We start from the raw sequence: 25,553 nt of genomic DNA on the forward strand, positions 1-25,553 counted from the left end.
TGTTTATAGCGTAGCCACACAAACAGTTTCAGCAGCATGATTTAGTGAGCGATGAATTGCAGTAGTAAGAACAGGAATAAGCTGCTGCGGTGTGTGGGAGACTCGGTAATCTGACTTTGCTACCAGAGGAAAGCAACGTGCAACTACGCAGTCAGCTGTGCGTAAAACCCATCAGCTGGGAGCCCTGGCCTCGTGTTTTCAGTCAAAAACACATCACAACTGTGGCTATGGTGACAGCAGGAGGTTGTTGCATTATTTTTGTGAAGCACAGTGTTGGCTTTTTGGGTACAGTTTCATTAAGGGTGAATGTACGATATGTAGTAAATGTTGACTTGTTGCCATAGGGTATTAGAGTATTGCACTTCTGGAGCATTGCTTTGCTTCAGAAAGATTTGTATGGATGACACTAAGTCATTTTTGTGTCCTGGTAGGAAATATAGAAAATAGCAAATTGCTATGTGCTTGAGCTGACCTTCCTTACATTCAGATCATCCCCATTGATGCTAAAAGTGAAATAATGGATGGGAAAAGAATACATGCTTGTAAACCTGAAATACATCGAGCCAGCTTTCAACTCCGTACCTGCAGGGATGCTCCAGTACCGAAGCAGAGCCTTCGTGTTGAAGCTGGGGTTGATGGCCATAAAACCCTGGAGCCCAGGATGGCTGTTGGAAGCTTGTATATTAAAGAAATCTTACTGTAACAACAGAAAAATCCTATTAAATGTTTAATTTCTTATAATCAGACCAACTATGGGAGGGATACAATACTGGGTGGTAGCTCTTTTGAAAGATGGATTATCTAGGTTAATATTTTGTTATCGAACATGGATACAGGTATTTCAATCTGAATATATTTTGCAGGCAATGCTGCATGGATCTCTTCTGACTGTGGCTTCTGTGGGGCAAAGAGGAGGGGGATGAATTGCAAAACTGCAAGGAGTAATTTAAAACTATTAAAAAACAGTATATATGCATAATTTATTTCTTACGTTTAAAACCACCAAAGTGCTATTCCCAGGATGCGTTTTCTTAATTGTGTGAAAATCTGTTGATGTTGAAATCATCCTGGTAACAGATGTTTTATCTGGTGATGTGTCTCACATTAGTGCAAAGAGCTAGACTCTTCGTTTTTCTTGTTTACAGCCAGTTTGCAAAGCCTACGCTCAAGGAATATATCCTTATCTTGGCCCTTGGTCTTTATTTTAATATCCTAAGAAAATAATTCACTTCTTGGTTTTCAGAAAAGTCAGGTAATTTGGCAGTGCTCTTTTGGCCCTTGCACAAGTAACCTCCTGCTTCTGAGTCTTGAAGGCCCTAGGCCACTGCAACGACCAAAAGCATTTTTTTCCTCAGGATAATAATTCTAATGTGGTCATAAAATATCCTGGCTTTCTCCTCTTTTGGCATAATTTCGCGCTGAGATTCTTTAGTGATGAAGAGGCGCTCCAAATTACGTGGAATTATGGAATAAAGCGATCTATATTCATAGTATGCAAGTATGATGACTGCTCGTTCCTTCGTCTAATTCTCACTTTCTGGGGAGTAATTCTGCTGCCTGGGCAAATGAACGAAGGGTAAAAATAGCTGAAGATCCATCATTAGGACAGATGATGATCAATCATTAAAGCCTTGTCTTTGAGTAATTTCAGTATTGCCATAATCTTCGGAGTTGGAAAAACGACGCCTTTGAGTTTGAATATTCCCCGACCATCTAATTTTGATGAACCCACACACTACCCCTCCCCCTGCTTTGCTGAGCAATATGTTTAAAAATAAAAGTCTAAGGGCTTTTTTTTTTTTTTTATTACTTCATTTGGGATGCGGGCAGCATCTTCAGGCAGCATGTGTTACTTTTCAGTAGTTCGTATCTTCTGTATCAGCTGTCAGACTTTGGATATGACAAAATGAGAAGGACAATAATTGGATTAAAAAGTGTATCATTTTCAGGTCATCTTATGGAGGAAATGAGGCCTTTGAAAAATTATTACCAAATCTGAAATTGTGTACCAACTCAATTACATTTCACGGTTTCAAAGAAAATAGTTGTAAAAAAGTACTTACTGCTTCTCTTTGATCGCATGCTGAATTGCAGGGCAGCTTGACTTATCAAGCATCCAAAGTGAAATATTAGAAGTTTCCTTACACGTGAGCATAAAGGGAAACCGAATCCCAGGTTCAGCTATTAGCAGGTAAAGACAATTGGTCATTTGATTTAAAATAAATAAATAAATAAAATAATTTCATTCAGAAGAATGCTCTTTCTAAAGAAAGGGTCTAGTTTATAAATAACTTTATATCTAAGGTGAAACACGAGAAAAATGTTCTGCCCTTTTTTTTGGGAAAATCTTTTTGTGAAGTTTTATTTTTCAGTCATTCTCTTAGCTGTAGTGCCAGGCTGTGATGTCGCAGTGCAATTTCCTTGTGGCTTTGTAGCAGAGTGGCTGCTACTGTAGCAGAAAAACCTCTGCTGAAGTCTTCTTTGCTTCCTGTCTCAACCAAAACACAAGCATCCAAGCATATTCTATACACTCCTTTTCAGTCTTCTTTTGGTGAGAATTACTTTCTTCTCAACTCATTAAAATCAAACTTTATCTTATGTCATGGGGTTCTTCTGTTCCCAAATTTGTGCTAAGTGTTTCTGCTCTTACTTTCCTTAGCCTGTTGGAAGACCTCAGTCAGTTTTATGTGATACTGATCCTAACCCCAAGACGAGGGATGACTTTCTGAACACAGTGAAGACTAATCCTGTGTAGTAAAGGGTGTCTGTTTGCCTTCTAGCATGCTCGTACTTTAACCACCGTGAACTTCTGGAACAGAGCTGTCACTATGACAAAATTGCAGATGTTTAGATGAAATTTCAGCTTTCTACCAGATAATGTTGTGCTTTAGCGTTGTCCCTTGTGCCTGTTCACAAATGGTTTGTTGCCTTACTGTATCTGCAGGCCTAGGGATGAGTATGCAAAGCAGGAGAAGAAAATCCAGAGGTATTGCCTCTGGCTTGGGGAGTTCCCAAGCCACACATAGCTGGGGTCTGGGAGAGTATGCTGTCCCTACAAGCTCGTCCTGTTTTATGCTCTTCCTCAAACACTTACTGCTTGCTGCCGTAAGAGATGGGCGCTTTGTTATGTGCGTCCTGTATCTTGATAGATGGCAGATACTCAGACAACATATCTAATGAACCTTCCTAATAAAGCACATTAAGGAATACAATTCCTTTATTTGTTTGCTGCTTACTGTCTTCTGAGGTAGGTAAATGAACCCTTGTCTGCTGAAGAACAGCAGACTGTTCTTCTTATCTGTACTCTCACATGGGTGTCTACTGTTGTACTGAAAGTAACCTTCTTACTTGGACCAGGATAAAGCATTGTCATTAATTGCCAGTCTTAGCAGCACTAAAGAAATAATAGGCCCTGTTATCTCCTTCTAGAAATGGGAGGCTTTTGCATGGACCCAGCATTTGTGCTTCATGTTGCCTGTCTTGCCTTGCCTGGGATTCCTAGGAAGAGGAATGTAAGAAGAAAAGGAAGAGCGAGCAGTGTCAGGACCTCAAAATGTATTCTCTCTTTCCTCAAAGATGATCAAACTTCTTAAGAAAACTCGCATTGTTGGCAAGAAAGCCTTAGGATCTTTCGACATGTGTAGGTTTCAAAAAGCTTCAAAAAGCTTCACTTCTGGATAAGCATGCAACTCTTGCACGGGCCTACCTATAATTTCTCAACATCTGCTCTCCTGAGTTTTTAGGTTAATTTTCTATTAACTATCACTTATTTTCTGCTGCTTCTTATATTCAACAGCGATATTTCTTTTTGTCTGATGTGGAAAGTAAGAGAACTGAGGAAAAAATGTGTTCTTGCTCATTTTTCTTCTCGCTCTCATAATTGAGAGGAAGTTTTGCTAACACAGTGCTGCTCTCTTCTCTCAGTTTCCAGAAACCTGCCTCTATTTTAGGATTTGAAGCTCCAGCAGTCTTCCTTCACAAACAATTACAGGAACAGTTCAGAGAGAACTTCAGCTGCGTGTGTGGAGCTTGTCCCCAAAAACCTCCATGTGCTCACGTGCCGGCAGAAGGGAATTGAATCTCCAGATGTCTGCAGTCATTCTTAGGAGGAGAAATACTCCTTTTGTTCACGGCTTTGCTTCGGGGAGAAAAGGGATTTTCCTTGTGTAGGATTTTGTTTGTAGCACAGGCAGTAGGGAATGCTCCTGCTTGCCCTTCTCCCCCATCAGATCTGGCAGTCACCTGTCCTCAGCGTCAGAGGTGCTTCAGCTTGCTGATTTGAGGCTTGTTGCAGCTGAAGGTGAGTATGCTAACCTGGCTCATCCTGAGGCTACAAGATCACCACGCTTGCTGTGGCAGGAGGGTGAAGGTAAAAAGCGCGACCATCCCTTTTGACAGTAGCCCCCACGTTGGTTAGATTACACGTAATGAAGAAATGGGCTGTAATTTCTCTACTGAAATAGTTTTAGAAACATCTGATGTTGAGTTCGCTTGCTCGTCTTGCCCTACTATTTTTATTACTTAGAGGAAAAAAAAAAAAAAAAGAAAGGATTGCCAATGATGGAGAGCTTTTGCTGCTAAAGTGCTGCCTCATCTGTAATAGGAGCTCCTTCCCCCAGCCGGCTATTCCTGCCCTGAGAATATCCGCGTTACACCGACAGCGTGCCTACGCTTTCCTAATGTGAATTGAGATCGTGTCCTCCTTGAACTGAAAGCTGTCTTTAACCAAAACGGACTCGTTTCGTGTCGGTGGTGTGCTGGTGGCTTGTTCCCTTCACTTTTTCACTTTTTTTCCACGGCACTTGCCACCCACGGTGGATGTCGGCTCCGAACAGCTGGCCGTTTCCTTACTCCTCCTCCAGAGTTAAAAGGTATCAGATGAATGCCTTTCCTAACTGCCTTCATCTGTCTTTCTGTTTGCATTTTGGCTGCTGTATCGCTTCCCAGACAATCTGTTTCTCACTGCGATTTCACCCTGGGTCTGATTCCCGGGAGAGCTTGGTCCTTCGCCTTCCTGCGGAGGGTCTGCAGGCTCCAAGCTGATGTGGCTTTTCATTGCACCTGGGTTTTCAAGGCCACCGTTGTTCTTTGATAAAGAAAGAAAGAAATAGCTCTCTTAAAGATGCAAAAAAAAAATAATAATATTGAGGTTTGTTGGTGCAGGCTTGTGACGAGGATCGGATGCTGTGGCAGGCAACCACAGCTGTGCAATACAAGGGACACTGCTGCAGAGACTCGAGCAGTGCCAGAACCGCCTGCCTTTTGCCCTGCTCCATCCTTTGCCTGCCCTGCTCCTTCCTCCACAGCCTGGCAGGGCTACAGGGAGCACCCGAGGGCCCTGGTGCCCGGGCTGCCCATGGCAGCAGCAGCAGCCAGCACTTTGGGGAGCTGTCATGTTCCGGGGGCTCTGCCCGGTGTCCTTACGGCACTCCTGCTCCCATTTTTCTCTCTTTGGGTCTCTGCTTCTGCTTCCTTCCACTTGTCTCTTGTTAGTGCGGTTCTGATGCTCTTGGCTTTAGGGTTTTAGTTTTTGTGTTGTGTTGTGTTTTTTTTTTGGTTGCTCTTTACCTTCACTTTTTTTCTTCCTTTTTTTAGCTCATTTCATTTTAGGTCTTCTCTTCCTTCCTTCCTTTCTTCTCAAATAACTGTGGCCGATGACAACTGGCCATTATATCATTTCCTCTGTGACATCTACCAGCTCAGCCTAGGTCTGTCCGTCCGTCCGTCTGCTCCGTAGGCCAGGCTGCAGGCACGCTGGGGCAGGAGCTGTCTTACTGCTGCCGCTGCGCCCAGCACGGCGGGCTCCGATTCACGGCCGGTACGTAAGCACTGCTGCAACAAACATGATGGAAAGATTTCTCTAAACCCCCAGCAGAGGAACAGGGACTGCCTTTAAGACATGTTAAGATGTTTTTAATCGTGTAAGTGTGGAGTAGAGAGGGTCCTGGTAATTCGTAGCTACTGCAGACAGCTCTGCTGGGGTTTTTGTGTAGTGGCACAGCCTTGTGTGTTAGAAACCTTTCAATGGATGCTGAAGGGTAATAAAAAGGGGAAAAAAAACGATGCTGATGCCTTTTCTCAGGGATCACAGGTGGCTAGGTGACATATGTGTGTTTAATCAGAATCAAACGCTTGCAACAATGCAGTTAAAATATATCTAAAAGAGCCTACGGCGAGAAGCGAGCCTCCTGCTTCAGCACCTCACCGGGAGCTACTTTGGCCAAAGGCTCACAGTTCATACCAGGTATGTAGAGGGGAAGATGGTCGGTCTTTGAGGAATTCGCAGAAGATGGGTGCCATTTATCATTCCCGAAGCCTTTCAGGGCAGAGTGGGGAGGTTTGGAGCCTCTGCCAACGCCCTGAAAGCGCCTGGGAGTGGGCGCCCCGCGGCGGATTTACCGGGTCAGCCACTCTGCACGCCGCTGATAGACTTGTTGAGGGTCAACTGTTGAATGGCACGAGCAAGTGGGTAAATCCGATCCGTTTGTAACTTGGGGTTCTCCGGTGCCCTGTCAGGGCTCGGTTACAGGGGTGTTATAAGTTATTACGTGTCAGCTGAACCGCTCCGCTCGGCTTCGGCAAGTAGCCTTTGCTAAATCATGTTCCTTGATGATGTAAGAGGGCAGAACAACTAAAGGCAACGTCAAATTAAAAATCCTAGTCCTGTGTGCCTCTTGAGCTTAGTCTGAATTTCTCAGCTAGCTGTCCAGCAACGGGGTAGAGTGAGGCCATGATCTGATACCAGTCCCATCGTGCTCTTTCCACATACTCCCTGTCCTCATGTCTCCGGTTGTGTGTAATCCCTGAGCTCTTTGGGGAAGGAATGACCCGACCCGAGATCATTAAAACAAATGCTGCTATCATCTCCTCAGCACTCGCTGTGTGATCGGTGGAATCACCTTATCTGCATTTCGAGTTGATTTATGGGGCTAAGTAACTGCTGTGGAGTGGGCTCATCCGTGTGTGTGTGTGTGTGTGAGCTGGGTGGGGAGAGAAGAGAGCGGAGAGAGTGCCTCCTAAAAATAGCTCTCAGCGACTACGAGACCGCTTATGAAACGCCACCGGCAGCCAGTGTTTGGATTACCTTAATTGTATGGTTTCTGTGTGTTTTTTTTTCCAAAGCAGAAGTTTAAGTACAAGCATTCAGGTGAATGTTTTTGTTTAGTCGTGGAACAAAATTCTTCTCTTAGTGCTGCTCCCTGAGATACTGGGTTTGGTTTTCCCAATTTTTTCCTCATGTGATTTTTATTTTCTCATTGTTCTGGATCAGGTCTATGCTGGGGATGACCAGTACATCTGCACGGCCAGCGTTGTGCTCTGCTTGCCTTGGTTAAGACCTAAAAGACGGCAGAAAGTAAACGCCTTTAGAGCTTGACATGACCTTGTCGTAGACGTTTAACAAGTCTATCACGTCGATGTTCCTGGAGCTGCTGAGTATCGTGTTATTTTTTAAAGGCTTGTTTACCATCCTCAGCATTAAGCTTTCAAAGACAGTAAATTGAATGGCCCCTCTCTAACACCGTGCGGCTCCCTCTAAAGGGAGGCTTAAAGCTCCTGTGGCATCTGGGCTGATTGAACTGAGATGCAGTAAATCTGGATGCTGTTCCCTTAGTTAAATTTTAGGCTTTTAGCAGCGGGTAAGTAAGAGCAGAAAAACTGTCCCCGCATCTCAGCGGAGCTTTATGTGTTTATTACATCAAATGCAGATATATCAGGCACATCATTATCTATCCCCATTTCCTGGAAGTATCTTCAATTTCTTTCTGTTCGTTGTGACCTACTGACCTCAAAAAGGCACGAAACACAAAGATCAGTTGTTATACGCTTGTTCATTTTTTTATATGTAATAAAATCACTCTGCCTTTCTGAGCTGTTACCACTTACTTTTTAGCAATGGCATCGTTTGTTTTACAGAGGCAGTGACTTCTACTGAGTGGTCATTTTTTCCTGTTCTCCAGCTGTTTCCTGCAGCAATGTAGCACTTGGTGCTTTGAATTTACATGGCCACTCTAGAAGCTGTTGAGCAAAAATTTTACAGGTGGACCAACAATTCTTTTGCACTGCATTACAGCTTTTGCCTCCTGGAAGGTTTTAAGATGAATTGACATCTAAAAGGTTTTATTTAACATTAGGTGCAAGTGGAGTGATTTTTTTTTTTCCTCTTCACTCCTGTGTCTCCTGATAAAAGTGAAGGCAACTTTGAGTTCAGGATGGAGTGTTTCAAAAACCTTAGTGCCCTTTGAGGATCTTGTCAGCTGATGCTGAAATTGATCCTGATTATTTGTCTCTGCGTTGAACAGAAGCAAATTGGCACATAATTAATCGTAGCTGTCACTTGGCCAATGACAATAAAGTAAAAGAACGACTTGTTTCACCTTTCATCGCTTGTCACTTAACTACGTTTTTCTTTAAACTGAAAGCAGATTTTGCCTGTTGTGGAAAGCAGCATATTTGGTATCCACCGTTGCCTTTGGGCTATGTAGGAAAATCTGGTTTATGTAAGTGTTGAACCTTTCTGACATTTTTGAGACGCAGAGAGTTCATCATCTTCATCCTCTCTGCGGCCTCTCCTACTTCAAGCCTACGAGTTGTGGCTCATCTATTTGGTAAACTTTAGAAAAGATCCCAATCTAAAATAAAACACCAAAGTCACAAAAATCACCGTAACTTTCAGAATTTTTAGGAAAAAAAAAATGATTTCTTTATTACTTGACTTCTTCCCTTCCCAGTTCTGTCCCAAATTCTTGTAATTCCTATTTCTAGGCGTTACGTGGGCTGTCTTCCCCACCTACAGAGCCCTCGCTGAAATTTCCGTTCCTGAAGTGGGTAGCTTTTAGGGATAAACCTTCATTCATCTTTCTCTCTTAGACTTAAACTGACTGAGCTCCAAGTAACGCAGCTTTCTGACCTCTTCTGAAAACGTTTGCAGCTTCTTTCTGAACCTCTGTTTTTGAACGATCACTTCTGAATTTTAGGTACCAGAAGCCAGCGCGCTCAGAGCTGTGTCGATTCCAAATAGGGGGCAGATGACTGCACTCTCTGGGCCTAGTTTATCGTAATTTGATTAATAACCGTGCTTCTTTGCTTATACTCATTTATTTCGTTGTTAATGTAGGAGGTGCTAAGTCAGAAACCCTACAGGAGTGCTTTCGCATCAGTGCTCTTCTCGCTCTCTTCCAAACGAGCCTGTAATCTCTTGAAAAATACAGAACCCAACAATCTAATCTCCATAAACCACGTTACTGCTTCTGTGGTAATTATCAAAGGAGCTAATGTGGTACTTTGGAATTGTCATCAAATTGATAGGATGGTGATTACCTGGGTCAGACCACTTGCCTTTGAAATCCTCCCGGTGTTGTGATCGCTTTCAAAAATCAGCACCGCTCCTCAGCTTGGATACAAATCGGGAGATTCTTCTGATCTTAAGTAACGTCTGATGATGGCTCTTTTATGACGGTGTTCAGTTTCAGTCAAGAAGTCAGATGACATTTCCTGTGCCAAAACCAGTATGCGCATTTACTGCATGCTTCAGCCTTCTCTGGGTGGTGATTGACGCGTGGGTTTTTGTTCGGGGTTTGACCTGAGCTATTTTTGCAATGCGAAGGTTTCCTCTTGTTTGAGGTAAATTTATTTATTTTTAAACGTATTTTAGGCTCCTTGCTTTGATTCCCTGAGTCTTTTTAATTCTGTCCTTGTAATTTTATTTCCATTCTCTGTTATCTCCCAGTAGGTAATGTTCATTCAGTTCACTGGTGAAAAAGGGAAACTGTCTAGTAAACCAGTTCATAAATTTTTGGATTTTGTCCCCTGCTCCCCCTGGCTCTTAATGATTAACTTCTAGTGAAATTAATCTTTCAGAAAATTACATGAGGAATCCATGTTACTCATTCAAATTTACCTATTTATGTAGGAACAGTGTAATCGTGACACACAACTGCCAACTTGATCAGCTGCTCTTCGTTAATGAAGTTCCCCAAAATTTCCCTGACTGCGTGCAGGGGAATAATTAGAAAACTGTCATCTAGAGCTGTGCTTTCTGCTGGTTGTGATAAACTTCCATCCCCTTCTGCTCACTCATTTCTCCATAAGTAGCTGTGACAGCAGCTGATTGTTACCTGTTTCAGTTGGCAGGAGCTACATACAGCCGTGTAGGGTTTCCATGGAAGTAACTTGTCGACTGTATTCAACATTCAGCAAATAAAGTTGGAAGAGCACAGAGGAGCCTCAGACTCGGGGAGAAGTAATCCATAATGACTTGATATTGATACCTCCTTCATGGGAGGTGGCACTGAGAATTAAAACAGATCAATGAAGATATTTGAACGAAGTGGAGAGAGCTACATGACCTCAGATCCTCTAGAGAACATGTTGTAAGCCTTTCTTTTAGGATGTTAAGACCTAAAATCTAGGTAGCATAGAGTGGGACGACCTGTGTGCTTGCTAGCAAGGAGGAACGTACTGAACGGAGGTGGGAAGGAAGAGGAGGTAGGTGAAGTCAACAGGAAGAGCAAATGGAGGAGTTTGTAGATGGCACAAAGGATTGAGGTTGCATTCAAAGTATGAAGAAAGTACATCCTATTCTTTGTTTCTGCCCTTCCAAACGTAAGAAAGAGGAGGAGCAGGGTTTACATGTAGTTGAAAGAAGTAAAGAGTCATAGCTCTCCGACTATAAGTGTGTTAACGTGCATTTGTACTGCTCAGTCAGAAGCTAAACAGCTGAAGGGATGTAGGGCAGACATAATTTTGGACTTTCTCCAGGCCCATTCATTAGCACGTATGGTGGGGGTTGTGATCAATAGCAAAGGAAGTCTTTCATGGTCTCCAAGGGTCGGAGTGCATTTTATTGACTGACAGCTACATTGAGGCTCGAGCGAAAAGTAGACGTGCTGTGCTCATGCAGACGGGTCAGCTTCGAGCTGGCGATAGGAACCTGCAGCTGGTGGGATATTTACGCGAGGAAATGCTTGTCCAGGAGTAGGATCCTTTGTCTCACCTGGGTAAACATTTGCTGACGTGTTGTTTTTTTTTTTGAGAACGTGCCCCTTGTTTCAAAACAACGTGAATGTTTCATTAGAATCACACCGATCCAAACTCATTTTGGTTTAACCGGTGCTTTGTGTGAACAGGACATGGAGCTGTGCTCAGCTTTGTTTGAGATTAATACTCTTCTTGAACAGGGTAAGTGGCATTGGCATTAGGTTAAATGATGACTTGAGCCATGCTAAAGTTTTACTGAGTGGAAAACAGAGCTTGCTCTGGTGCTTTAATAAACTGTAGTCTTGTGAGTGGAATATCTTCTTTTCTTCCCAGAAACTGATTAGTATTCCCTGCTCTCAAACCACTAACTTCACCTAATTCTTGTGGTTTGTCCTGTTTAGTAATCACGCGCTGGAAGATGGAAAGTGAGCTGGAAAGATCAGAGCATTTGGGAATTAAAACGTCTGGAGTTTGTTTTCAGTTGCATCAGTCCTCGGGATTATCTTCTTTGTCGAGAACGCCGCTGAATGCTGATGTTCACATGTGCAGCATGAGAACAGCATGGGGAAGTGGTTTAAGGGTTTGGATGTATTGAGTGCATATAGCGGTGTGCTAGCAACAGCTGTTCGTACTTGTGCTTCTATCCTGGGTGTTAAAAAGGTGCTTTTCTTAGATGGTGGTTGTACGGTCACACCAATCTGCTCTGTTGTTAGTGCCATCATCACCAGAAGTCAGCTTCTTCTCGACAAACAGTAGTGACTGCTCTCATGTGAGCTTGAAGAGCTGTGTAGTATTTAGCCGTTTGGTCCTCCCTTCCTTCCTTCCTTTAGTTTTTCAAGTCCGTGTTGCAGTTGTGTTGTAGACCTTCTGCAAGCAAAGGTGGTGAGAGTTGTGTGTCGTACAGTGCCCATCTATCTGCTGGGGCATGAGGTGGAAGCTGTTGGGAGTCCTTAGGGTGTTTCTTGGTGGAAGGGGTGACAAGAAATGTTGGTCGGACGTGGGACATGGAGAGAAACATCTGGGAGGCTTAATGCTCTGTAACGTGCTGGCAAAGAAACCAAGGGGATCTTGGTTTAGCCAATTCATGTCTTCAAGTTTTGTTAGGAGCTGTTTTCCCTTGTGCTTAAAGGAAATGTACTAAACTTGACTGACTTTTCACCGAAGCTCTGGAGGTACTGGCCCAGTGGAAGCAGTGCCAAGTAGGGAAGAGCCACCCAACATGGCCTCAGATGCAGGGTTTGCCCTTCTGGTCGAGGAGATCCTGAAGTGGCACCGACCTCTAAGAGTGCCCTTCAAGCAGATCTGAAACAGAGCACTTCAGGTCTGGGCCAGAGACAAGTTTGGGTCTACCTCTAAGACTCCAGAAGCCTGATTTTGGGGATTTTTGGATGAGCCTCATCACCAGGAATCCCAAGACTCTGGCCTTGTGAGCAAGGCTGGAAAAAAATAGGTGAGGAAGCAGGGAGGTTACCTTTCAGATGACGAGGATTGCTGCAGGAAAGCAGATGTCACCTATTTATGTGTGCTGAGTTAGAATGCTAATGACAGAAAGCCAGGCAAATAAAACGCAGGGCTGCTATCAGAATTGCACTTCCAACTTGTTTACAAAAAAAAAGAATTTTAATGTTCTTTCTCTTGCTGGCTTCATTCCACGTATTCCTTACGCTTATCAAAGAGGAGGGTGAATTTTCCATGCAGCTTTATTCTGGTTCCCTTTATTCGCCTCTCTAGGCAGATGTTCATCTCTTCCTCCCCTCCCCCTTTTTTTCTTTTTTTTTTTGTTGTTTCTCTTTTTTCCCTCGTCAAATATGTAAATCCGCATCTCACCTTCCTGTGGGTGTTTCTGGGGGAAGGGCCATACCTGCTGTGCATCGCTTGGCAAGTCGTTGTCACCCTTTGCAGTAATGTGCTTTACTGACTCTGAAATTTGCGTACTTGCTTCACGGAGCAGTTAAATGCATAAAACAAACAGTTTGCAAGGATCTGGAAGGTAACTCAGAGCTGAGGAACAGTTAAATGGATCTCCTCTGGGTGGTCACCCCGTGTTTGAAGCTGGCAGCACGCTGTTAGGAAAACCTTGGCTGAGGTTCAGCTGGGGCAAGCGCAGAGCGTTCGCTGCCGATAAGAGCAACAACCAGGTGTGGAAGTGGAAAGTGGACGGGGATTGGGCAGGCGGCGGCCCCGCGGAGAGGAGCTGAGCACACAAAAGGGGTCAGGAGTCAGCCAGGTTCTTGGCGTTGCAAAAGCTGCAAACATTGTGCCGGGGTGTACAAACAAGCGTGTTGCAAGTCGGACGCGAGGAGGTAGGAGCTCGCTGGGCAGAGCTCAGGTAAGCTCCCCCTGGAGTGTCTAATTTTGGCTGCCCACGGTGCTGGGACAGCAGTGAAGGTGATGCAGGTTTCTGTGAAGACAGTCCCCGAGGAAGCCGTGGAAGGAAGCTTTCTTGATAAGCAGATGCGATGGGCACCTCAAGCTCGGTTTGCGCGGAGTTGGTGGATGCTTGCCGCGGATCAGCAGGTTCCTTCTGGCTTCTCTTTGCAGCCCTATCTGAGCTGCAACCCGAGCTATCGGAGCCAAGGGACAATAAATACCGGCGTGCGCTTGCAAAATGGCTAAAACCTTGGTCCTATGGCAAACAAAACCAGACTTTGAACAAGAGGGCTTCTTTTCTGCAGGGCTGCAGGAGGCCAGCCCCCGTTTCACCTCGGGTGTCCCAGCCCTGTCAAAGGCTTTGCTTCTGCATGCACACGAGCAGAAGCATTCCGCGTGGGTTGGTTTGTAGCACACTTTGTCACTGCTGCTGGCTTTTTTTTTCTTGCCAGGCGTGCGCCGGAATATCCCTTTGCTGCTCTGCAGGCTGCACAGGCAGTTTTGTTTCTTCAGTTACGGGAAAATACGGGGGAATGCTTGGTTCTGGTAATAAGAAGAACACCGCGTGTGACGCCACTTGTGTTAATCAGATGTAGAAATAAGTCCTTGTTCTGGTCATGCAGCACGTTTTGTTGCCGAGCTGTTTGCATCTGGAAGGGAGTATTTCTGTTAACAATGACCTAAATGAAAAATTGTTGGCAACTGTGTGTCAAAAAACCCCAAACATGCTCAGTGTTTTCTATATATTTTCACAGTTTTTTCTTCCTCTGTGATACTGAAATATAGAGGCTGATTTAAATCTTTACCCTTTTCTGTATCATTTTTATTGGGGATCTTTCTTATGAATGTATTTTAATTATTTTCATATCTCTTGCTTCCCAGGAGACAAAGATGGCAGCAAAGTGACTACAGTAGTGGCAACTCCTGGACAAGGTCCAGACCGACCACAAGAAGTTAGCTACACAGACACCAAGGTGATTGGAAATGGATCTTTTGGTGTTGTGTATCAAGCCAAACTCTGTGATTCAGGAGAGCTTGTGGCCATTAAGAAAGTCCTGCAGGATAAGAGATTTAAGGTAAGAATATGCATAACTTCAGAATATTTTTCACGAATCTTATCTTGTTTTCCATTTCTTTGATGATAATCTTTTTGATTTTTTTTATTTGTTTTCATTGGAGCACATAAACACAAAATTTTCCAAGACCAAAGATTAAACAGATGATTTATGATAAAGGAATATAGTTTAACTTGAAATTCAGTGAGTCATTGCTGTTATTATTTGCATTAGTGCAAAACAGGAAGCTAAAAATCTTGATTTGATGCTGTGGTGCTGCTCCCTGGTTGCAGCCTATGCTCTTTAGACAATGAACTGGGGAAACAAGGGAAGAGCTTGTCTTATACTTACTTTTTTCTAGCTTAGACTCTTCTCCAGTCATTAGTAATTAAGCTGCTGGAAGGAATGGAAGCCTTTGGGCTTTGTTCTTGGTTGTTGCATCTCTAAAATAGAAGGCTGTACTTGAGTAAACCAAGAAGTCCGCAGACCAAGAAGGTAACAAATACTGAGCCGAGGGCACTTTGGACTCAAGGGGAGTTACTTCCCTTTGTTATCTGATTGATAAATGTGATCTGTTGTGACAGCTTCCAGACTAGTGAATCTTTGTTCTAAACAATAAGTAGTTTTCCAAAAAGTCTCTCTCTGGGTGATACTTAAACCAAATAAAAGTTAAAGACCCATTAGCAGCCTCATTGCTGCTGTTACCTCCCATGGTAGATGCTTGGTGTGCTTGACTGCTTTCCCTTATATCTAAGTAGCCAGCAGATAAACTTGTGCAAAGGTAACTGGTTTCACCATCTGAAGTCAAAGGCACGGGTTTTAGCATCTGGAGGACACAGCTTTCATGACTACAGAAGCATACAGCAGCAAAAAATTTATAAATACTTCTGAAGGCTAGTGGATGACGTTTTTACTGTCTCCTTCATAGTTCTCTCATATATTTTTCTAATAACATTTAATGCCCAGCTAGCTTCACTGGTTGTGTTTGTAATTTGTGCCCTGTTTGGGTAGCAAAATCATTCTTTTGATGTGTTTTGAATTAACTAATGCATGCCTCTTCCTGGAGTCTTGAAATTGATGCTGTCACCACCACAGGCATCAGCATATCACAGATACATCAGCTAAAGTGTGGAAGAGGAAAGCTATTTTTAAATTAACCTAATCATGCGGCATTGTTTCACTTCTAATTGAGAGAGGTGTGTAAAGTTCTTGCATTGTTCTTACATCTGTCAGATTTCTTTCCAGCTTGTTTTTATATGTTAGAGGCAATTAGTACTGGGGAAGTGTGCAGCATGGTGCGAGAGCAGATTATTTTATAGGAATGGAAGAGGTTGAAGAATAACCCAAGCTCTAAACCTAGTCATGCTTAAAGGAGTTACTTGAGCTCTTCCCATTGTGTGGTTTTAGGTAAAAGGCCAGTACATTTCCCTTGCCATGGTGGATGTCAGCTAGTGCTTTGGACCACAATCCTTGATTTTACAGCTTTTTTAATCTCTGGACTTTGAGGTTGTGTAGGATGTCAAAAAGATAATTAGGCCAAGCATTTTAGTTTCTGCCCATTAGTTAGCAATAACTTGTGATTTTTTTTTTAACGTCTAATACAGATTTATAAATGGATGTCTTTGGTTTTCTTTTAGTAGCTGATTCACTATTGTGCAGTGTTTCTTGAATTGATTAGGAAGAAGAAAGGGCGTGTTTCGAATACATGATGATGTATTATTAGCCCAACTGTACATCATCATGTACCTTTGCTTTCAGCTCCCTAGTTTTTCCCCATCATTCATCAGTGTAGTCCTCCCTTTTTTTTTTTTTTTAACATTCTGATCTGGAAGTGCATGTTCTGTTGGCTGGAGGTGTGCATTCCTGCAGGTTGGATGAAAGCCTCTGCCTGGACAGATTTGGAAGCTGGAGACGCGTATCTTATATCAAGAATAGCGTACAATTACTTCAGAGTATGCTACTCTTTGGGAACATCTGATCTAGGTTGTAAACGCTGGACTAAATATTTTGCCAGGGAACTGCGAATGCCTGGTGCCCATGGGGTTTGATCACATCTTAGAAGCAGACCAGCATTTCCATTCAGTTGTGGAGTGCACCTTGGCTGGGCTGTTGGTGCCTCGGCATGGTGGCCCGCATTGTGGTCTCAGCTCTAATGTTGTGTCCTGTCTTTCATAGACTAGTGCTGTAGATGTGTAAGAATAGCTCTTCATACAAAACATTGATAAAGACAGGTGCAGTTAAATTATTTGTAATCTTTGCAAGTGCTTTCATCCACACTTCCCTGCAGGTCCTTAACTGCCATAGTCTAATTGTGATGCTTGGGAGGAAAAAGCTGGTAGCATAAATTTTCTTGCACTGCTTTTGTTGGTGTGTTCTTTGGAATATTCCTAAGATGAGAGAGCAACGACTGACTCTTACTTCTACAAAAGTCAATAATAAAGCAGCAGGTGTTAGCACAGATAGGAAGTTCTTAGTCTGATTTTTGCAATTTCTGTGAATAGATGTACGAACTGCTAGAAATATCTGCCTGTTAATGGAGAATAAGTACCTAAACTCTGCATATCTGGATTTCAGGTTTCTGCGTTAGTGCTAGGCTGTCACCCTCAAAATGATGCAGGATTATTAAGAACTCTCTTCACCTTTTCAGACAATCTAGGTTGGGCTTCTCATTTCGTGGGCATGGACCTCAAGTCTGCAGTAAGAGAAAGCCACGTTCTGTACGAGAACCACTGACGCAGTGCAGCCTTTCAAGTCACTACTTAGGTCTAGCACTCAAACTACATCTGCCTCTGGCTTAGCTGACCGAATTTCTCAAATAGGCAGCTCTTCCAGAGGTTGAGAGAACATCAAACTAGGTCCCTGTCAGTCCTGAAACATGAAGGCCTGTGTTTGATAAAGCCACTGAATAGTAGTCAGTGCTCTTTCTTCTTTTCATCTTTGGGAATAATATATGTTGTGACTGTTTACGTGTGTGGTTTTTTTGTTAATTATGTAAAATTTCAACGTTAAGCTGAGTCTTGCAGCCCACTAAAGCAGCAGGATGGAAAAATAAGTATATGTTGAGGTTCTGGTTTCTCTCTTTCTCTGCTGGATGTGTGTACTTCTGTGAGCTGTTTGAAATGCTTCTGAAAGAAAAACAGTTTTAGTTCAGTTCTGGCCTCAAATATATCAAGCTGCTAAGTATAAAAAGATCATTTTTCAAAGCACTCTGTATCCACTGTTTGTGTTAACTTAATTACAGCAACTTTGATCATAGCATCTCACATGAAAAATGTAAAACCACAAGGAAGAATTCCCGTTTAAAAATGACTAAGTGTTTAGGCTCTTAAGTTGTGTTAACTTCTGAGGAGACTTTTCTGTTTAAAACATTAAAAAAAAAAAAAAAAAACAACTAACATTGATCCAACTTTTAATAGGTTTTGTGTTTCTGCTTGTGGTTGAGGATGTCATTCTGTAGACGTGCATGCACAAAAATGCGGACCTGTTGACTAATGAGATTTGTATCTTTTGCTCTCAGGATCCCAGTGGTTAACAGGCCGCTGTGAGTCCAGCTTCAAATCAAGTTTAATTGGTTCCCCTCCTGGCTACCCTCCCTGGCTCACTTCTTGGCTCTCCGTTATCCTTGGCTATTTAAGATACAGCAGATAGCAGCAGTGTGTTGGAAAATATGCTGCATTTTCTGAGGGCCTCAGTCTACTGAGGTCACTGCTAATGCAGTTGATCTCTCTTGACAAGGGTTGTGCACGGTGATCTGATCGAGTTAAAACAAGTCTTTTCTGTGGTCTGTAAGCCTGGGCTGCAGACAGTCCTGTCTACAGGCTGACGAATGAGGGCTTGACAGCCAGCTCCCTGATACTCGTTGGGAAACCCAGTTGGGAAGTTTTAAAGGACGAGAGATCATCTCTCAGTGCAGGTTTGGTCACCCTTTGTCAGTCAGGTTCAGACAGGATGCACGAAGCATCTTCCCTTTTTAATATTTTAGCAAGTCCTGCTCCTAGGTATTGCAGCTCTGCCATGAGAATATGAAATGTATAGCTGAAGAGAAGCCATCTCTGCTGCTGAAACTTGAGATACCATGTAGGACTCTGACTTGCTTCATCTGTATGTGCCAGAGCTGCTGACCCTTTCCAGCACACGGTGTTAGGGTGAAGTACTTCATGCCTTTCTAGGAACCGGGACGTGATCACAAGTTGTAGAATGGACACTGTCTTCATCTTCAGTCAGTTCTTTAGCTCTCAAATTAGGGTAAAACACAACAAACACAACATAGAGGTTGGACCTGCTCTGGTGTCCTCGTGATCATTTTTCTCAGTGACCTCTTGTCATGTGCCTAGGTTTCCACGGAATTAAAGGTGGTGCTTTTCTTTTTTGTGTGTTAATTTGTGTGTGAGCCAGTCTAGCACTCCCATTTCTCCATCTAAAGACTGCTGAATATTTAAACATTAATCTGAAGGCCTTCTCTCAACAGAATATTTTTTTTTTAATTTACACAATCTCATTTCCAAAGACCTTCCCAGTTTAAGTTGGAAGCATCCATGTGATGAAAAGTCACCAAGGGAAGACATGGTGATGAAAAATAATAACATTTAAACACCTTTCTTCTAAGTCTTTGAGGACGTGCACATCTTAGCTACTTTGAAGATCTGAGGGATAATGAATCACTGTTCCTAAGACCATTATGGAGGTGGCACTTCTAAATGGATGCCTTAATTTTGTTGTTAAGTAGCTGGAAAGAGCACTGTGAACAACAGTTCACTCTTCTGACTACTTCAACGTGATGTCTTCTGTTTGTACCACAAGGGGGGAAAGGAAGTCTGAAAATATTTTCCTGTGACATTAGCTAATATTACAAACGTCTGTAAAACTGGCAGAAGGAAGATAATTGAGCTTGACTGGAAGCCTTTGCAAAACTATCCCTCAAGCCCTTCCTATCCCCATCTGAAGGGTTGCAGTCCCTCTTGAAGACTGGGGCCATCAGATAGGATTTGCAGAATCAGAGATGCCTGGGCATGTGTTCAGGATGTTTTCCCATGTTCTGAAGAGCTGGAGGGCTGTGTTCAGTTCCAGAGGGTTTCTTCAAGTCTGTTCTTTAACCCTTGTATGGAGGCCAAATTTGTAGCTGTAGTCCAGCTTGCTTTAGCCAGATGAGCAGAGATGTTGACCAAGATAACAGCATTTCTTACAGCAGCGCTGGATCTGGCTCTTGAAAGCTAGCTTATCTGAGCCGATTCTGTTATTTGGCTGTAAGTGTGGTTGCATTACTTTCTGCATTGCTTTCTTGTTCACAGTGCACTGAAGAGGCTGGATAGGATCTAAACGCTCGCTCATGACTTTGTATTTCATTCCATTTTCCAATTTTCACACACACCGAGTGTTGCTAGCAAAAGCAAGAATCAGTTTGTACCCTGCCTTTGGCAAGTTTTGAAGTAAGAAGTGTGCTGCTCCTTGTACGGCCAGGGATGTTCCAGCTGATGCTCTTGTGGCCCTAAGAGGCCTCAGAAGCATCTCCTTCAGTAGGTGTTGTATTTAAGCCTGTATCAAAATTATTTGTAGTTGTGTTAGGACTGTTGCTACAGACGTTTTCTAACCTGACAAATGAATTGGATGAGTAGTAGGTGTTGAGGCAAAGATAGGTGTTGAGTTTGGCACATGGAGATGAATTGGAGTTAGTATGAAGGGCACTGATTTCAGTTTTTTTCCTTAGCCAAGCTATTGGGCTGAAAACTGCTGCTCTGGGAAGGCAGCATCAGCCAGCTGCAGTTTCCCTGGCGGAAGAGAAGGAAGGGTTCTTCATCTGTAGACGTGGTTGCGTGTCCATGTCGAAATGTGTATTCAGGTGGAAACCCACACGAGGAGAAAGATACCTGCCATGAGAATGTGTTCTTTGAGAAGGGAGGAGTCAACCCTCAAAGGATAGGTGGTGGTGGTTTTTTTTTCCCCCCACTTTATGGGTGCTAGCATGAAGCATCTCTGTGGATACACCCTGCAGTTCGTACCCTGCATTTGTTTTGGATTTTGAGCTTTTCTATTTCCACAATTTTTCCTGTGTCGTTCCTGAGACTAGGGCCAAAGGCATGATTTAAAACGAGATAGTCATTTAAGGTCAGCTTTCTACCCTCTCTTCCACACCTATTCCATATCTTCAGATCAAATGTAAACCTATCTGTGTCCTTTGTGTATATGCTGACCAAGAAAAGGTCATTAAGATATATTAGCTTTTTATAAAGTCTTTTACCTCATGGTCCAGATACTTTATGTAGCTGCTGTAGTTATGATTGTGGGGTTTTTATTGTCTCCTGTGTCTAACAAAGGAAGTAGGTTTATAAGTCTGTTGTTCATTAAATATATATATATATGTATGTATATATATTCCATGAAATATATATCCCATAAAATTATATATATTCTATGAAGTGTATGTATAATGTGTATATATGCATGCGTGCATATACGTGTGTGTATTCTATATATATAAAATACATTATATATTATACACACACGTGTATGTATATATATATATATATATATATATATTCTTAAATTAAGCTGGAGACTGCCTTGAGACAGAGAGGTTAAAAAAAGACGAAAAATACCGTGGTCAGGATGCTGCACTGAAATCATGAGACCGAGAGCGGAGATTAAAGTTTAAAAGAATTCCAAGCGCATTAAGGTATGGAAACGTGTAGTTTCAAGCTCAGAAATAGCTGTAACCCTGCCACGGACTGACAGCATGCCGTAGCTATGTGGCTGAACTTAAAGATGCTTCAAAATGCCCGATCTCGGTCACTTTAAATTCCATTCTGCAAGACTCTTTGTCCTTTCCAACCATGCTGCTTAAGTGCCTGAGAAGGAGTGGTATGGAAAAAAGGAAGCAGTAAGGATTTCATTCTTTTCATTCTGGTTTTCATTCTTTTTTTGACTCTTGAAGGTGTGTTCTTCCAAGTCCCACCTTCTGCCAGCAGGGAGCCTTGTTCAGGGCACGTGTTCGTAGGTAGCCAAGGTGAAAGGGGACTTCATAAATCCCCGGGTTTTGGGTGCTGGAATGGTATTCAAAAGCAGTTGTAAAATACGTATGTCTCTCCCGTGTGCATATGGAAACGATCTATGATGGCCTTTCAGGTCTACCACCATGAATACTCTGCATCTCTCCTTCTGAAGTTGAGTGATTCACTGCTGCTCGTGGTTTCATCTAAATTCAGAGCTATTTTTTTTCCTCCGTGCCATTCTAGCTAAGACAACAAGGCGGGGTGGAGGCATGCGTAATGCTCCCGAGGGCTGGATAGCGCTGCTGTTGTGCAGAGCTCGGGTATTAGAGCGGACGTGGGGTGGAAACGGTGTCCCAGGGGGAACCTTCTACACCTGTCTCCCAGTTGAGAAGAAAAGTATTTTGTAGGATATAAATAGAGGATTAGCTGATCCTCGTCGAGATCAAAACGGTGCTTTTGAGACCGCTTAGATGTTTGGTGCATGCAGTTACTTCAAGGCTTTGTATTGTGCCATTGTGTATTCTCTTTCAGAAGTCACGCAGCGTGAGATTGCCTGGTCGCAGAAGATTTAGCTTAAACGCTTCCCACCTCCAGCCGTGTTACGTACCTGTGGCTCTCACTTGCTGACTTCCATTCTTATTTGGTTAGATTATCTTTGGTGCAACGTGCCCTTCTTAAGGTGTGATTGGAGTATGTTGTCTTTTTTTTTTTCTCCAATGAATACAGATTTTTACCTTTCAAATACCAGGCTGCTAGCTCAGGCTGCAGCAAATCATCCCTTTTGAACCCAGTACTTACTTGTTCCAGTATTCTGCTGTGCTAACTGTACACTTTATGGGGTAAAAAGGAGTAAAAACTGATGAAACGTGGAGAAAGGAAGGACAGAAAAGACCCAGTGGAGGTTTCCTCAAGTAAGGAAATGGGATAGACCTTTTTGTGCATGGAGCTCCCAGGCCTCTGAGCTACAACCCCTAGCACTATCTGCTAGCTCAGCACATTCGGCTTGTACTTAAAACCTTGTAAATGAGCTGTCTTTTATCCCTAGGTCCCTCCTTGAAGAGGGATAACTCAAATTCAGCCGATAAAATGAGGAGGGTTTCAGGAAACATGGAAATCTGAGTAATTTTTGATTGCCACTTTGTTTTCTTGTGTAGATCTGACATTTTCGAGCAAACCAACGTGCTCCCCCTAAGAAGCTTTAGAAGCTTTAGGGGTGTTGTAGCAAAGGAAATGCTCACCAGTTACTAAAGGCAATAGGCAGTGCCCACTGCTGCTCTGAAAAGTTAGCACCAAGCCACGAGAAAATAATGAAAGGAAGCTATTTTAAATGTTTTGTCAGGCCTCTGTAATGCAGAGACAGAGGCGCTTCAGACTCTGTAGGGCATATTCTGGAATTAGCAACACTGCCAGTTTTTCCTGTGACTTGGATGCTTCCTGTTCCTGGGTACGACTGAGAAGATGAGATGTGAGTGACAAACAGGCTTATTTTTAGGCTGCGTGATACAAGGAATCACTTTTCTGCTATTTTACGTAGCGCTTTTTTGAGGAAAGTTTTATGTCCTTCTGAGGTCATTCCTGCATGTTTTCTGTCGGCATTGTGCAGGGAAGTTTGGCAAGTCCAAGGCTAAATTTAAGGATGAGAGAGACAATGAGGTTTTGTTGGACGGCCTTGACTTCTATATGATCTACTGCAGGAAGTTAAGCTGGGTCTGAATTTTATTTGAAGGACTTTGTAAGATTAGGGTCATGTAGTAACCCAAAATAAGAAATAACTCATGGAAAGATGATGAGAAACTTACTCCACTAAGGAAAATCCTATTTATTGATGCTTTTGTTTTGCATTGATGCTTGTTTTAAAATACAAGGAGTGATGCCAGTAAAGAGGTGGTCATGAATTCATACTGGTTTTTGGGCAGGCGAAAGGAAGGTTCCCACTCAAAATCCGGTTCTGCTTCTTCAGAGTGAGATTCGAGGTGTGGTGTATCATATTTTTAAATGCATGTTACAAACCCTTAACTAAGTAGAACTCAGTCTCCTTTCTTCAGGGTGGGTTTTTGTTTGTGGAGCCTGGAAGAGTCAACTGGGATGAGTAACCAAGGCTCCTATATGTGTCATGATGCAAATACCCGGGCTATAGACATCTATATTCCCTAATTCTTCTAAAATTTGAAGCCCAGCCTAATTGTTACAGACCCAACAAAGGTGTTCATTCCACCTCTTGGTTTGTGATGTTCCTTTGAAAGCCTGGGCCTGGTGATTAGGGTGCTGAGTACTCAGCTCACCAGTCAAAATACAAACAGCCCGGCTGAGTCACTGCAGAATAACAATGCATATGTAAAAGAACAGCTGGATCTGATTTTGATTTTTTAATTCGAGAGGCACTCTGATGTCAGAGAGCTAGATTGTACTTCCCTTCCCTTTTTTTCCCCCCTCTAAATTTCTCCAATTGATGAGGACAGACTATCTGACTCGATGTCTTTTTAAGATCCATCTGCTTCTGTGTTTACTCATTTGAAGATACGTCTGAGGATCTGTTCATCAGACTGAGCTCGCTTGCCCTTGTGCATTCATTTGAGTGTAATGTCACCAGAAAACTGACTCATAAAGACTGTACCAAGTTTTTTGGACTCAAAAACAGGCACCTCATTTATACGAGACAGCTGTAATAGTGTAAGCATGGTGACTGATTGTAAATGAAGGTTAGTAAGAACCAAGTGTGCAAGCATGGAAATTGGCACAGGAATGTTTGCTGCTTCAAAACCTACTGCGTGGGCTAAGTATTGGTAGGAGGATTCAGTTCAATGTTGTGCATGGATGTACTTGTTTCTCCTTTCTGACCTTGAGCAACTGTGTGAGCACATTTCAGATCGAGTCTGACCGGGAGCAACAGGATGTAGAGCAGGGAATCTGAGGTGAGCCCAAATTTCTGAACAATTCCTAAGGACAAATACTTACTGCTTTCCTTTGCGGTGCTCTGCTGGACGTACTTTTTAAAATAGTGAGCAATTCTGAGTTACAAAATTACAAGGTGGTAAGAGCTGATAATTTGTAGTTAAGGCAATGACATTATACATTTTTAACCTACAGATTTTATATACATATATATACGTGCTTTATTTTTTAGGTTAGATTCTTCTGTCAGTGCAACATCACAGTAAACTGTACTAGAATTACATTTCTGAGAGACCTGGGGCTTCCTTGATTACACGAGGGGTATTAACGCTCCTCACTTGTCATTTAGGTACCTGCAGAAAGCAACAGCATGAGAGCACAAGAAATAAAAATGCACTTTCCCCAGAGCGCTAGAAACCACAGTAGGTGATTGGAGTCAGCATTTGAAGAGCCAGAGCAAATAGTCAAGGACTTGGTACAATGCATGCTTTTTTTCTTTTTTTTCTGAAAAGTCAACATAACTTGGGAAAGGGCAGAAAAGGACGCGGTTTGCAGATAATATGATTGATTTCCTCATAGGCAATGACTCTGCATCTGTAACAGTGCATAACAGGCATAAAGGTTAGCTGCTTGCACACAGGGCTAACAGATCTAGTAGGACAAGAAAATAGTATGAGATACAGGAAAACTAGGGCAAGCTGAGGGTTGCCTGGAGTGTCGGAGGCCCAACAGGCTCTGTGGACTCGTTGAGCAATTTTTTTTGTGGCAGCACGAAGGCCATCAATTAACAGGAAGGATAAGCAGTGCAAGGACTCTTGCTTTGGGTTCACCTGATGAGTATCTCTGGGAAAGGGTCCGCCTTGCTGCTGAGAACATCCCGTCCCCAGCACGCGTGCACTGTGCTGGGTGCAGGCAGTGTAGAAAGGCCCTTCCTGGCGGAGCGCTGAGCTGTGGCATCCTGTCCTACTGGCTCGTCCACATGGATCTTCGTAGAGGTAATGAATCCGTAGGTGACTTGGTGAGTAGATTATGTGCTTTCACGGGGAATTAAGTTCGAGTGAGACCTCTCTGAATTCAGTTGTCCACCTAAGCCATTGGAAGCTTACCTTACCTTCAAGGTTTATTTGAATTAGATTGTCCCAAAAATCGTAATGCACAATATGGTGGCTGCGCCCTTATCCAACCTTGTGTGCTGCAAACACTAGCGTGTGTTGGGAGCAGTGCTGTCTTGTCCACGTAAATAGGTAGTGCCACATCTTCAGAGCAAAGCAGC

The 25,553-nt window shown here is 43.0% G+C and overlaps 1 protein-coding gene across 2 annotated transcripts in view; it reads left to right on the forward strand.

Annotated features, from left to right (window-relative positions):
- The window catches only part of GSK3B (glycogen synthase kinase 3 beta), a 131,111-nt gene that overhangs the window by 33,458 nt on the left and 72,100 nt on the right, over positions 1 to 25,553 (forward strand). For both annotated transcript variants that reach the window (XM_027449648.3, XM_027449649.3), the window contains exon 2: positions 14,230 to 14,423. In XM_027449648.3, the coding sequence (XP_027305449.1) occupies positions 14,230 to 14,423 (194 nt within the window). The remainder of the gene's footprint in view (positions 1 to 14,229; positions 14,424 to 25,553) is intronic.

Source organism: Anas platyrhynchos, chromosome 1, assembly GCF_047663525.1.
Source record: "Anas platyrhynchos isolate ZD024472 breed Pekin duck chromosome 1, IASCAAS_PekinDuck_T2T, whole genome shotgun sequence".
Taxonomy (NCBI): domain Eukaryota; kingdom Metazoa; phylum Chordata; class Aves; order Anseriformes; family Anatidae; genus Anas; species Anas platyrhynchos.